Source organism: Oncorhynchus keta, unplaced genomic scaffold (assembly GCF_023373465.1).
Source record: "Oncorhynchus keta strain PuntledgeMale-10-30-2019 unplaced genomic scaffold, Oket_V2 Un_contig_19797_pilon_pilon, whole genome shotgun sequence".
Lineage (NCBI taxonomy): Eukaryota > Metazoa > Chordata > Actinopteri > Salmoniformes > Salmonidae > Oncorhynchus > Oncorhynchus keta.
In genome coordinates, this window is record NW_026281667.1 from 1 (window position 1) to 15,000 (window position 15,000).

Below are 15,000 nucleotides of genomic sequence, written 5' to 3' on the forward strand. Positions count from 1 at the left end.
CTCCCTCTCTCTGTGTGTGTGTGTGTGTGTATTAATGTGTGTGTGTTACAGCATGCAGTGGAAGCCGTATGGAAGGCGGTGGAGGACATGCTGACTCCAGAACAGCCACCTGAAGCTAGACATGCTGTCCTGCTGCTCCTCAGAGCTGTCATACAGGGACAGGTACACACACACACACACACACAGAGACACACACACACACAGAGACACACACACACACAGAGACACACACACACACAGAGACACACACAGACACACACACAGAGACACACAGAGACACACAGAGACACACAGAGACACACAGAGACACACAGAGACACACAGAGACACACACACACACACACACACACACACACACACACACACACACACACACACACACACACACACACACATTATCTAGGAGGCGCCACAGGGAACAAGTAAGTATGTTGATTTCCTGTGTATGTTGCCTCCCTCTCTCTGTGTGTGTGTGTGTCTACCAGGGTGAGCGTCTGGGTCCTCTGCGGGCCTTCTTCTTCAAGGTGATCAGAGACTACCAGCCGTCCAATGAGGACCTGTCTGACAGGCTGGAGGTGTTCAAGGCCCTGACGGAGAACGGGAAGGACATCACGTACCTGGAGGAGGACATAGGTGAGACAACATCAACCCTTTTTACACTGTGACCTGTAGATGGTTCCACCCCACAGTCTTTGACCTGTAGATGGTTCCACCCCACAGTCTTTGACCTGTAGATGGTTCCACCCCACAGTCTTTGACCTGTCGATGGTTCCACCCCACAGTCTTTGACCTGTCGATGGTTCCACCCCACAGTCTTTGACCTGTAGATGGTTCCACCCCACAGTCTTTGACCTGTAGATGGTTCCACCCCACAGTCTTTGACCTGTAGATGATTCCACCCCACAGTCTTTGACCTGTAGATGGTTCCACCCCACAGTCTTTGACCTGTAGATGGTTCCACCCCACAGTCTTTGACCTGTAGATGGTTCCACCCACAGTCTTTGACCTGTAGATGGTTCCACCCACAGTCTTTGACATGTAGATGGTTCCACCCCACAGTCTTTGACATGTAGATGGTTCCACCCCACAGTCTTTGACCTGTAGATGGTTCCACCCCACAGTCTTTGACATGTAGATGGTTCCACCCCACAGTCTTTGACATGTAGATGGTTCCACCCCACAGTCTTTGACATGTAGATGGTTCCACCCCACAGTCTTTGACATGTAGATGGTTCCACCCCACAGTCTTTGACCTGTAGATGTAGATGGTTCCACCCCACAGTCTTTGACCTGTAGATGGTTCCACCCCACAGTCTTTGACCTGTAGATGGTTCCACCCCACAGTCTTTGACCTGTAGATGGTTCCACCCCACAGTCTTTGACCTGTAGATGGTTCCACCCCACAGTCTTTGACATGTAGATGGTTCCACCCCACAGTCTTTGACCTGTAGATGGTTCCACCCCACAGTCTTTGACATGTAGATGGTTCCATCCCACAGTCTTTGACCTGTAGATGTAGATGATTCCACCCCACAGTCTTTGACCTGTAGATGTAGATGGTTCCACCCCACAGTCTTTGACCTGTAGATGGTTCCACCCCACAGTCTTTGACATGTAGATGGTTCCACCCCACAGTCTTTGACATGTAGATGGTTCCACACCACAGTCTTTGACCTGTAGATGGTTCCACCCCACAGTCTTTGACATGTAGATGGTTCCACCCCACAGTCTTTGACATGTAGATGGTTCCACACCACAGTCTTTGACCTGTAGATGGTTCCACCCCACAGTCTTTGACCTGTAGATGTAGATGATTCCACCCCACAGTCTTTGACCTGTAGATGTAGATGGTTCCACCCCACAGTCTTTGACATGTAGATGGTTCCACCCCACAGTCTTTGACCTGTAGATGGTTCCACCCCACAGTCTTTGACCTGTAGATGGTTCCACCCCACAGTCTTTGACCTGTAGATGGTTCCACCCCACAGTCTTTGACCTGTAGATGGTTCCACCCCACAGTCTTTGACCTGTAGATGATTCCACCCCACAGTCTTTGACCTGTAGATGGTTCCACCCCACAGTCTTTGACCTGTAGATGGTTCCACCCCACAGTCTTTGACCTGTAGATGGTTCCACCCCACAGTCTTTGACATGTAGATGATTCCACCCCACAGTCTTTGACCTGTAGATGGTTCCACCCCACAGTCTTTGACATGTAGATGATTCCACCCCACAGTCTTTGACCTGTAGATGTAGATGGTTCCACCCCACAGTCTTTGACCTGTAGATGTAGATGGTTCCACCCCACAGTCTTTGACCTGTAGATGTAGATGGTTCCACCCCACAGTCTTTGACATGTAGATGTAGATGGTTCCACCCCACAGTCTTTGACCTGTAGATGTAGATGGTTCCACCCCACAGTCTTTGACCTGTAGATGTAGATGGTTCCACCCCACAGTCTTTGACATGTAGATGGTTCCACCCCACAGTCTTTGACATGTAGATGGTTCCACCCCACAGTCTTTGACCTGTAGATGTAGATGGTTCCACCCCACAGTCTTTGACATGTAGATGTAGATGGTTCCACCCCACAGTCTTTGACCTGTAGATGGTTCCACCCCACAGTCTTTGACCTGTAGATGGTTCCACCCCACAGTCTTTGACCTGTAGATGGTTCCACCCCACAGTCTTTGACCTGTAGATGGTTCCACCCCACAGTCTTTGACCTGTAGATGGTTCCACCCCACAGTCTTTGACCTGTAGATGGTTCCACCCCACAGTCTTTGACATGTAGATGGTTCCACCCCACAGTCTTTGACCTGTAGATGGTTCCACCCCACAGTCTTTGACCTGTAGATGGTTCCACCCCACAGTCTTTGACCTGTAGATGGTTCCACCTCACAGTCTTTGACATGTAGATGGTTCCACCCCACAGTCTTTGACATGTAGATGGTTCCACCCCACAGTCTTTGACCTGTAGATGGTTCCACCCCACAGTCTTTGACCTGTAGATGATTCCACCCCACAGTCTTTGACCTGTAGATGATTCCACCCCACAGTCTTTGACATGTAGATGGTTCCACCCCACAGTCTTTGACCTGTAGATGGTTCCACCCCACAGTCTTTGACCTGTAGATGGTTCCACCCCACAGTCTTTGACCTGTAGATGGTTCCACCCCACAGTCTTTGACCTGTAGATGATTCCACCCCACAGTCTTTGACCTGTAGATGATTCCACCCCACAGTCTTTGACATGTAGATGGTTCCACCCCACAGTCTTTGACCTGTAGATGGTTCCACCCCACAGTCTTTGACATGTAGATGGTTCCACCCCACAGTCTTTGACCTGCAGATGTAGATGATTCCACCCCACAGTCTTTGACCTGTAGATGGTTCCACCCCACAGTCTTTGACCTGTAGATGGTTCCACCCCACAGTCTTTGACCTGTAGATGGTTCCACCCCACAGTCTTTGACCTGTAGATGGTTCCACCCCACAGTCTTTGACATGTAGATGGTTCCACCCCACAGTCTTTGACCTGTAGATGGTTCCACCCCACAGTCTTTGACCTGTAGATGGTTCCACCCCACAGTCTTTGACCTGCAGATGGTTCCACCCCACAGTCTTTGACCTGTAGATGGTTCCACCCCACAGTCTTTGACCTGTAGATGGTTCCACCCCACAGTCTTTGACCTGTAGATGGTTCCACCCCACAGTCTTTGACCTGTAGATGGTTCCACCCCACAGTCTTTGACCTGTAGATGGTTCCACCCACAGTCTTTGACCTGTAGATGGTTCCACCCCACAGTCTTTGACATGTAGATGGTTCCACCCCACAGTCTTTGACCTGTAGATGGTTCCACCCACAGTCTTTGACCTGTAGATGGTTCCACCCCACAGTCTTTGACCTGTAGATGGTTCCACCTCACAGTCTTTGACATGTAGATGGTTCCACCCACAGTCTTTGACATGTAGATGGTTCCACCCCACAGTCTTTGACATGTAGATGGTTCCACCCCACAGTCTTTGACCTGTAGATGGTTCCACCCCACAGTCTTTGACCTGTAGATGGTTCCACCCCACAGTCTTTGACCTGTAGATGGTTCCACCCCACAGTCTTTGACCTGTAGATGGTTCCACCCCACAGTCTTTGACCTGTAGATGGTTCCACCCCACAGTCTTTGACCTGTAGATGGTTCCACCCCACAGTCTTTGACCTGTAGATGGTTCCACCCCACAGTCTTTGACCTGTAGATGGTTCCACCCCACAGTCTTTGACCTGTAGATGTAGATGGTTCCACCCCACAGTCTTTGACCTGTAGATGTAGATGGTTCCACCCCACAGTCTTTGACCTGTAGATGTAGATGGTTCCACCCCACAGTCTTTGACCTGTAGATGTAGATGGTTCCACCCCACAGTCTTTGACATGTAGATGTAGATGGTTCCACCCCACAGTCTTTGACCTGTAGATGTAGATGGTTCCACCCCACAGTCTTTGACCTGTAGATGTAGATGGTTCCACCCCACAGTCTTTGACATGTAGATGGTTCCACCCCACAGTCTTTGACATGTAGATGGTTCCACCCCACAGTCTTTGACCTGTAGATGTAGATGGTTCCACCCCACAGTCTTTGACCTGTAGATGTAGATGGTTCCACCCCACAGTCTTTGACATGTAGATGGTTCCACCCCACAGTCTTTGACATGTAGATGGTTCCACCCCACAGTCTTTGACATGTAGATGGTTCCACCCCACAGTCTTTGACATGTAGATGTAGATGGTTCCACCCCACAGTCTTTGACCTGTAGATGGTTCCACCCCACAGTCTTTGACCTGTAGATGGTTCCACCCCACAGTCTTTGACCTGTAGATGGTTCCACCCCACAGTCTTTGACCTGTAGATGGTTCCACCCCACAGTCTTTGACCTGTAGATGGTTCCACCCCACAGTCTTTGACCTGTAGATGGTTCCACCCCACAGTCTTTGACCTGTAGATGGTTACACCCCACAGTCTTTGACCTGTAGATGGTTCCACCCCACAGTCTTTGACCTGTAGATGGTTCCACCCCACAGTCTTTGACCTGTAGATGGTTCCACCTCACAGTCTTTGACATGTAGATGGTTCCACCCCACAGTCTTTGACATGTAGATGGTTCCACCCACAGTCTTTGACCTGTAGATGGTTCCACCCCACAGTCTTTGACCTGTAGATGGTTCCACCCACAGTCTTTGACCTGCAGATGGTTCCACCCACAGTCTTTGACCTGTAGATGGTTCCACCCACAGTCTTTGACCTGTAGATGGTTCCACCCCACAGTCTTTGACCTGTAGATGGTTCCACCCACAGTCTTTGACCTGTAGATGGTTCCACCCCACAGTCTTTGACCTGTAGATGGTTCCACCCACAGTCTTTGACCTGTAGATGGTTCCACCCCACAGTCTTTGACATGTAGATGGTTCCACCCACAGTCTTTGACATGTAGATGGTTCCACCCCACAGTCTTTGACCTGTAGATGGTTCCACCCCACAGTCTTTGACCTGTAGATGGTTCCACCCCACAGTCTTTGACCTGTAGATGGTTCCACCCCACAGTCTTTGACCTGTAGATGGTTCCACCCCACAGTCTTTGACCTGTAGATGGTTCCACCCCACAGTCTTTGACCTGTAGATGGTTCCACCCCACAGTCTTTGACCTGTAGATGGTTCCACCCCACAGTCTTTGACCTGTAGATGGTTCCACCCCACAGTCTTTGACCTGTAGATGGTTCCACCCCACAGTCTTTGACCTGTAGATGGTTCCACCCCACAGTCTTTGACATGTAGATGGTTCCACCCCACAGTCTTTGACCTGTAGATGGTTCCACCCCACAGTCTTTGACCTGTAGATGGTTCCACCCCACAGTCTTTGACCTGTAGATGGTTCCACCCCACAGTCTTTGACATGTAGATGATTCCACCCCACAGTCTTTGACCTGTAGATGGTTCCACCCCACAGTCTTTGACCTGTAGATGGTTACAGTCTTTGACATGTAGATGGTTCCACCCCACAGTCTTTGACCTGTAGATGGTTCCACCCCACAGTCTTTGACCTGTAGATGATTCCACCCCACAGTCTTTGACCTGTAGATGATTCCACCCCACAGTCTTTGACATGTAGATGATTCCACCCCACAGTCTTTGACATGTAGATGGTTCCACCCCACAGTCTTTGACCTGTAGATGGTTCCACCCCACAGTCTTTGACCTGTAGATGGTTCCACCCCACAGTCTTTGACCTGTAGATGGTTCCACCCCACAGTCTTTGACCTGTAGATGATTCCACCCCACAGTCTTTGACATGTAGATGGTTCCACCCCACAGTCTTTGACCTGTAGATGGTTCCACCCCACAGTCTTTGACATGTAGATGGTTCCACCCCACAGTCTTTGACCTGTAGATGTAGATATTTACATTTACATTTAAGTCATTTAGCAGACGCTCTTATCCAGAGCGACTTACAAATTGGTGCATACACCTTATGACAACCAGTGGAACAGCCACTTGCATCTAAATCTTGTTGGGGAGGGAGAAGGGGGGGTGAAAAGGATTACTTACCCTTACTTACCCTATCCTAGGTATTCCTTGAAGAGGTGGGGTTTCAGGTGTCTCCGGAAGGTGGTGATTGACTCCGCTGTCCTGGCGTCGTGAGGGAGTTTGTTCCACCATTGGGGGCCAGAGCAGCGAACAGTTTTGATTGGGCTGAGCGGGAACTGTACTTCCTCAGTGGTAGGGAGGCGAGCAGGCCAGAGGTGGATGAACGCAGTGCCCTTGTTTGGGTGTAGGGCCTGATCAGAGCCTGGAGGTACTGAGGTGCCGTTCCCCTCACAGCTCCGTGGCGAGCACCATGGTCTTGTAGCGGATGCGAGCTTCAACTGGAAGCCAGTGGAGAGAGCGGAGGAGCGGGGTGACGTGAGAGAACTTGGGAAGGTTGAACACCAGACGGGCTGCGGCGTTCTGGATGAGTTGTAGGGGTTTAATGGCACAGGCAGGGAGCCCAGCCAACAGCGAGTTGCAGTAATCAAGACGGGAGATGACAAGTGCCTGGATTAGGACCTGCGCCGCTTCCTGTGTGAGGCAGGGTCGTACTCTGCGGATGTTGTAGAGCATGAACCTACAGGAACGGGACACCGCCTTGATGTTAGTTGAGAACGTCAGGGTGTTGTCAGGATCACGCCAAGGTTCTTAGCGCTCTGGGAGGAGGACACAATGGAGTTGTCAACCGTGATGGCGAGATCATGGAACGGGCAGTCCTTCCCCGGGAGGAAGAGGAGCTCCGTCTTGCTGAGGTTCAGCTTGAGGTGGTGATCCGTCATCCACACTGATATGTCTGCCAGACATGCAGAGATGCGGTCGCCACCTGGTCATCAGAAGGGGGAAAGGGAAGATTAATTGTGTGTCGTCTGCATAGCAATGATAGGAAAGACCATGTGAGGTTATGACAGAGCCAAGTGACTTGGTGTATAGCGAGAATAAGAGAGGGCCTAGAACAGAGCCCTGGGGGACACCAGTGGTGAGAGCGCGTGGTGAGGAGACAGATTCTCGCCACGCCACCTGGTAGGAGCGACCTGTCAGGTAGGACGCAATCCAAGCGTGGGCCGCGCCGGAGATGCCCAACTCGGAGAGGGTGGAGAGGAGGATCTGATGGTTCACAGTATCGAAGGCAGCCGATAGGTCGAGAAGGATGAGAGCAGAGGAGAGAGAGTTAACTTTAGCAGTGCGGAGCGCCTCCGTGATACAGAGAAGAGCAGTCTCAGTTGAATGACTAGTCTTGAAACCTGACTGATTTGGATCAAGAAGGTCATTCTGAGAGAGATAGCGGTAGAGCTGGCCAAGGACGGCACGCTCAAGAGTTTTGGAGAGAAAGAGAAGGGATACTGGTCTGTAGTTGTTGACATCGGAGGGATCGAGTGTAGGTTTTTTCAGAAGGGTGCAACTCTCGCTCTCTTGAAGACGGGAGGGACGTAGCCAGCGGTCAGGGATGAGTTGATGAGCGAGGTGAGGTAAGGGAGAAGGTCTCCGGAAATGGTCTGGAGAGAGAGGAGGGGATAGGGTCAAGCGGGCAGGTTGTTGGGCGGCCGGCCGTCACAAGACGCTAGATTTCATCTGGAGAGAGAGGGGAGAAAGAGGTCAGAGCATAGGGTAGGGAGTGTGAGCAGAACCAGCGGTGTCGTTTGACTTAGCAAACGAGGATCGGATGTCATCGACCTTCTTTTCAAAATGGTTGACGAAGTCATCTGCAGAGAGGGAGGAGGGAGGGGGGGGATTCAGGAGGGAGGAGAAGGTGGCAAAGAGCTTCCTAGGGTTAGAGGCGGATGCTTGGAATTTAGAATGGTAGAAAGTGGCTTTAGCAGCAGAGACAGAGGAGGAAAATGTAGAGAGGAGGGAGTGAAAGGATGCCAGGTCCGCAGGGAGGCGAGTTTTCCTCCATTTCCGCTCGGCTGCCCGGAGCCCTGTTCTGTGAGCTCGCAATGAGTCGTCGAGCCACGGAGCGGGAGGGAGGACCGAGCCGGCCTGGAGGATAGGGGACATAGGGAGTCAAAGGATGCAGTAAGGGAGGAGAGGAGGGTTGAGGATGCAGAATCAGGAGATAGGTTGGAGAAAGTTTGAGCAGAGGGAAGAGAAGATAGGATGGAAGAGGAGAGAGTAGCGGGGAGAGAGAGCGAAGGTTGGGACGGCGCGATACCATCCGAGTAGGGGCAGTGTGGGAAGTGTTGGATGAGAGCGAGAGGGAAAAGGATACAAGGTAGTGGTCGGAGACTTGGAGGGGAGTTGCAATGAGGTTAGTGGAAGAACAGCATCTAGTAAAGATGAGGTCAAGCGTATTGCCTGCCTTGTGAGTAGGGGGAAGGTGAGAGGGTGAGGTCAAAAGAGGAGAGGAGTGGAAAGAAGGAGGCAGAGAGGAATGAGTCAAAGGTAGACGTGGGGAGGTTAAAGTCGCCCAGAACTGTGAGAGGTGAGCCGTCCTCAGGAAAGGAGCTTATCAAGGCATCAAGCTCATTGATGAACTCTCCGAGGGAACCTGGAGGGCGATAAATGATAAGGATGTTAAGCTTGAAAGGGCTGGTAACTGTGACAGCATGGAATTCAAAGGAGGCAATAGACAGATGGGTAAGGGAGAAAGAGAGAAAACCACTTGGGAGAGATGAGGATCCCGGTGCCACCACCCCGCTGACCAGAAGCTCTCGGGGTGTGCGAGAACACGTGGGCGGACGAGGAGAGAGCAGTAGGAGTAGCAGTGTTATCTGTGGTGATCCATGTTTCCGTCAGTGCCAAGAAGTCAAGGGACTGGAGGGAGGCATAGGCTGAGATGAACTCTGCCTTGTTGGCCGCAGATTGGCAGTTCCAGAGGCTACCAGAGACCTGGAACTCCACGTGGGTCGTACGCGCTGGGACCACCAGGTTAGGGTGGTCGCGGCCACGCGGTGTGGAGCGTTTGTATGATCTGTGCAGAGAGGAGAGAACAGGGATAGACAGACACATAGTTGACAGGCTACAGAAAAGGCTACGCTAATGCAAGGAAATTGGAATGACAAGCGGACTACACGTCTCGAATGTTCAGAAAGTTAAGCTTACGTAGCAAGAATCTTATTGACTAAAATGATTAAAATGATACAGTACTGCTAAAGTAGGCTAGCTGGCAGTAGCTGCGTTGTTGACACTACACTAATCAAGTCGTTCCGTTGAGTGTAATAATTCTACAGTGCTGCTATTCGGGGGCTAGCTGGCTAGCTAGCAGTGTTGTTTACGTTACGTTGAGTTAAAAGAACGACAATAGCTGGCTAGCTAACCTAGGAAATCGGTCTAGACTACACAATTATCTTTGAAACAAAGACGGCTATGTAGCTAGCTACGATCAAACAAATCAAACCGTTGTACTGTAATGAAATGAAAAAGTGATACTACCTGACCGGTGATTGAATTCGAAACAGTAGACGTTGGCTAGCTGTTAGCTGTTAGCTGTTGGCTAGCTAGCAGAGTCTCCTACGTCTCCTATGTAGATGATTCCACCCCACAGTCTTTGACCTGTAGATGGTTCCACCCCACAGTCTTTGACCTGTAGATGGTTCCACCCCACAGTCTTTGACCTGTAGATGGTTCCACCCCACAGTCTTTGACCTGTAGATGGTTCCACCCCACAGTCTTTGACATGTAGATGGTTCCACCCCACAGTCTTTGACCTGTAGATGGTTCCACCCCACAGTCTTTGACCTGTAGATGGTTCCACCCCACAGTCTTTGACCTGTAGATGGTTCCACCCCACAGTCTTTGACCTGTAGATGGTTCCACCCCACAGTCTTTGACCTGTAGATGGTTCCACCCCACAGTCTTTGACCTGTAGATGGTTCCACCCCACAGTCTTTGACCTGTAGATGGTTCCACCCCACAGTCTTTGACCTGTAGATGGTTCCACCCCACAGTCTTTGACCTGTAGATGGTTCCACCCCACAGTCTTTGACCTGCAGATGGTTCCACCCCACAGTCTTTGACATGTAGATGGTTCCACCCCACAGTCTTTGACCTGCAGATGGTTCCACCCCACAGTCTTTGACATGTAGATGGTTCCACCCCACAGTCTTTGACATGTAGATGGTTCCACCCCACAGTCTTTGACCTGTAGATGGTTCCACCCCACAGTCTTTGACCTGTAGATGGTTCCACCCCACAGTCTTTGACCTGTAGATGGTTCCACCCCACAGTCTTTGACCTGTAGATGGTTCCACCCCACAGTCTTTGACATGTAGATGGTTCCACCCCACAGTCTTTGACCTGTAGATGGTTCCACCCCACAGTCTTTGACATGTAGATGGTTCCACCCCACAGTCTTTGACATGTAGATGGTTCCACCCCACAGTCTTTGACATGTAGATGGTTCCACCCCACAGTCTTTGACATGTAGATGGTTCCACCCCACAGTCTTTGACCTGTAGATGGTTCCACCCCACAGTCTTTGACCTGTAGATGGTTCCACCCCACAGTCTTTGACATGTAGATGGTTCCACCCCACAGTCTTTGACCTGTAGATGGTTCCACCCCACAGTCTTTGACCTGTAGATGGTTCCACCCCACAGTCTTTGACCTGTAGATGGTTCCACCCCACAGTCTTTGACATGTAGATGGTTCCACCCCACAGTCTTTGACCTGTAGATGGTTCCACCCCACAGTCTTTTGACAGTCGTTACACTACCATGTTACCATGTTACAGAGTCTGTCCACGAGATATTCACTTGCCCAATGAATAGCCCAACTGGGACCCTTGAGAAAGATATTGACTGATTGGTCATGATATGTTTGACTGACTGGTCACGATATGTTTGACTGATTTGGTCACGATATGTTTGACTGACTGGTTGATTTAATTTATTGATCACCTGCAGCTGGGTTTGTCCTGCTGTGGATGGACATTGGTCTGACCGCTGACTTCCTCCACGTCCTGGTCAACCTGGTCAAGTTCAACAGCTGCTACCTCGACCAGAACGTATCCGTCATGGTCCAGTAAGAACACACACAGTCGTGTCCAGCTAACCTAGTGGGGACACACAATTCAGTCCCATTCAAAATACTATTTTCCCTAACCTTTAATCCCTAACCTTAATCCCTAACCTGTACCCTAACCCTTAATCCCTAACCTTAATCCCTAACCTGTACCCTAACCTTAACTCGAAACCCTAGCTCCTAACCCTCAACCTAACTCTAACTCCTAACACTATTTCTACCCTAAACCCCACTAGAAATTGCATTTGACCTTGTGGGGACTAACAAAATGTCCCCAGTTGGTCAAATGTTTATTTTATTATTATTGTGGGGTCACACACACACACACACACACACACACACACACAATTTTTGTTAGTATAATATTTTTGTGGGGTCTTCTGATTAGTTAAACACACACACGCACACGCTAGGTCTCAGTGTGTGTGGTTTTGTCCAACAGGAAGATCTGTCTGCTGTGTAACCGGACAACAGCCTCGACAGACATTGAGGTAATATTTAATTTACTCTGCAGACATTGAGGTAATATTTAATTTACTCTGCAGACATTGAGGTAATATTTAATTTACTCTGCAGACATTGAGGTAATATTTAATTTACTCTGCAGACATTGAGGTAATATTTAATTTACTCTACAGACATTGAGGTAATATTTAATTTACTCTGCAGACATTGAGGTAATATTTAATTTACTCTGCAGACATTGAGGTAATATTTAATTTACTCTACAGACATTGAGGTAATATTTAATTTACTCTACAGACATTGAGGTAATATTTAATTTACTCTACAGACATTGAGGTAATATTTAATTTACTCTGCAGACATTGAGGTAATATTTAATTTACTCTGCAGACATTGAAGTAATATTTAATTTACTCTGCAGACATTTGAGGTAATATTTAATTTACTCTGCAGACATTGAGGTAATATTTAATTTACTCTGCAGACATTGAAGTAATATTTAATTTACTCTGCAGACATTTGAGGTAATATTTAATTTACTCTGCAGACATTGAGGTAATATTTAATTTACTCTGCAGACATTGAGGTAATATTTAATTTACTCTGATGTCGAGGTTTTACAACTCTGGACTTTTTATTCATGAGGTCATTAACCCTTACGTGTGTGTGTGTCGTCTCTGTGTGTGTGTGTGTCGTCTCTGTGTGTGTGTGTGTGTCGTCTCTGTGTGTGTGTGTGTGTCGTCTCTGTGTGTGTGTGTGTGTGTCGTCTCTGTGTGTGTGTGTGTGTCGTCTCTGTGTGTGTGTGTGTCGTCTCTGTGTGTGTGTGTGTCGTCTCTGTGTGTGTGTGTGTCGTCTCTGTGTGTGTGTGTGTGTGTGTGTGTGTCGTCTGTGTGTGTGTGTGTGTCGTCTCTGTGTGTGTGTGTGTGTGTCGTCTCTGTGTGTGTGTGTGTCGTCTCTGTGTGTGTGTGTGTCGTCTCTGTGTGTGTGTGTGTGTCGTCTCTGTGTGTGTGTGTGTGTCGTCTCTGTGTGTGTGTGTGTGTGTGCCGTCTGTGTGTGTGTGTGTCGTCTCTGTGTGTGTGTGTGTGTGTCGTCTGTGTGTGTGTGTGTCGTCTCTGTGTGTGTGTGTGTGTGTCGTCTCTGTGTGTGTGTGTGTGTCGTCTCTGTGTGTGTGTCGTCTCTGTGTGTGTGTCGTCTCTGTGTGTGTGTGTGTGTCGTCTCTGTGTGTGTGTCGTCTCTGTGTGTGTGTCGTCTCTGTGTGTGTGTGTGTGTGTCGTCTCTGTGTGTGTGTGTGTGTGTCGTCTCTGTGTGTGTGTGTGTGTCGTCTCTGTGTGTGTCGTCTCTGTGTGTGTGTGTGTGTCGTCTCTCTGTGTGTGTGTGTGTGTGTCGTCTGTGTGTGTGTGTGTGTCGTCTCTGTGTGTGTCGTCTCTGTGTGTGTGTCGTCTCTGTCTGTGTGTGTGTGTGTGTGTGTGTGTGTGTGTGTGTGTGTGTGTGTGTGTGTGTGTGTCGTGTGTGTGTGTGTGTGTGTGTGTGTGTGTGTGTCGTCTGTGTGTGTGTGTGTGTGTCTGTGTGTGTGTCGTCTGTGTGTGTGTGTGTGTCGTCTCTGTGTGTGTGTGTGTGTGTGTCGTCTCTCTGTGTGTGTGTGTGTGTGTGTCGTCTGTGTGTGTGTGTGTCGTCTCTGTGTGTGTGTGTCGTCTCTGTGTGTGTGTCGTCTCTGTGTGTCTGTGTGTGTGTGTGTCGTCTCTGTGTGTGTGTGTGTCGTCTCGGTGTGTGTATGTTCAGATGGCTCTACAGGTGCTGGATGCGGTGGTGTGTTATAACTGCCTCCCCTCTGACTCCCTCACCGTCTTCATCATCACTCTCTGTCGCACCGTCAACGTCAAGGAGTTCTGTGAGTCCTGCTGGAAGGTGAGCAGTGAGTGTTGGTGAGGGAGTGTAGGTGAGTGTGTGAGGCAGTGTAGGTGAGTGTGTGAGGGAGTGTAGGTGAGTGAGTGAGGCAGTGTAGGTGAGTGAGTGAGGCAGTGTAGGTGAGTGAGTGAGGCAGTGTAGGTGAGTGAGTGAGGCAGTGTAGGTGAGTGAGTGAGGCAGTGTAGGTGAGTGAGTGAGGCAGTGTAGGTGAGTGAGTGAGGCAGTGTAGGTGAGTGAGTGAGGGAGTGCAGGTGAGTGTGTGAGGGAGTGCAGGTGAGTGTGTGTGAGGGAGTGCAGGTGAGTGTGTGTGAGGGAGTGCAGGTGAGTGTGTGAGGGAGTGCAGGTGAGTGTGTGAGGGAGTGCAGGTGAGTGTGTGAGGGAGTGCAGGTGAGTGTGTGAGGGAGTGCAGGTGAGTGTGTGAGGGAGTGCAGGTGAGTGTGTGAGGGAGTGCAGGTGAGTGTGTGAGGGAGTGCAGGTGAGTGTGTGAGGGAGTGCAGGTGAGTGTGTGAGGGAGTGCAGGTGAGTGAGTGCAGGTGAGTGTGTGAGGGAGTGCAGGTGAGTGAGTGCAGGTGAGTGTGTGAGGGAGTGCAGGTGAGTGAGTGCAGGTGAGTGTGTGAGGGAGTGCAGGTGAGTGTGTGAGGGAGTGCAGGTGAGGGAGTGCAGGTGAGTGTGTGAGGGAGTGCAGGTGAGTGTGTGAGGGAGTGCAGGTGAGTGTGTGAGGGAGTGCAGGTGAGTGTGTGAGGGAGTGCAGGTGAGTGTGTGAGGGAGTGCAGGTGAGTGTGTGAGGGAGTGCAGGTGAGTGTGTGAGGGAGTGCAGGTGAGTGTGTGAGGGAGTGCAGGTGAGTGTGTGAGGGAGTGCAGGTGAGTGTGTGGGAGTGCAGGTGAGTGTGAGGGAGTGCAGGTGAGTGTGAGGGAGTGCAGGTGAGTGTGAGGGAGTGCAGGTGAGTGTGAGGGAGTGCTGGTGAGTGTGTGAGGCTGTGCTGGTGAGTGTGTGAGGCTGTGCAGGTGAGTGTGTGAGGCAGTGCAGGTGAGGGAGTGCAGGTGAGTGTGTGAGGGAGTGCAGGTGAGTTCTAACATCTAACATATTCTAACATC

At 50.2% G+C, this 15,000-nt stretch overlaps 1 protein-coding gene across 1 annotated transcript in view; it reads left to right on the plus strand.

The window, feature by feature from the left end:
- Positions 1 to 30: 30 nt before the first annotated feature.
- Positions 31 to 15,000, plus strand: part of LOC118380360 (tuberin-like) — a gene marked incomplete at its 3' end in the record, with an annotated part of 47,230 nt that continues 32,260 nt past the window's right edge. The window contains 5 exon segments of the mRNA XM_052504574.1: positions 31 to 162; positions 486 to 633; positions 11,418 to 11,535; positions 11,978 to 12,026; positions 13,780 to 13,905. Of these exon segments, the coding sequence (XP_052360534.1) occupies positions 88 to 162; positions 486 to 633; positions 11,418 to 11,535; positions 11,978 to 12,026; positions 13,780 to 13,905 (516 nt within the window).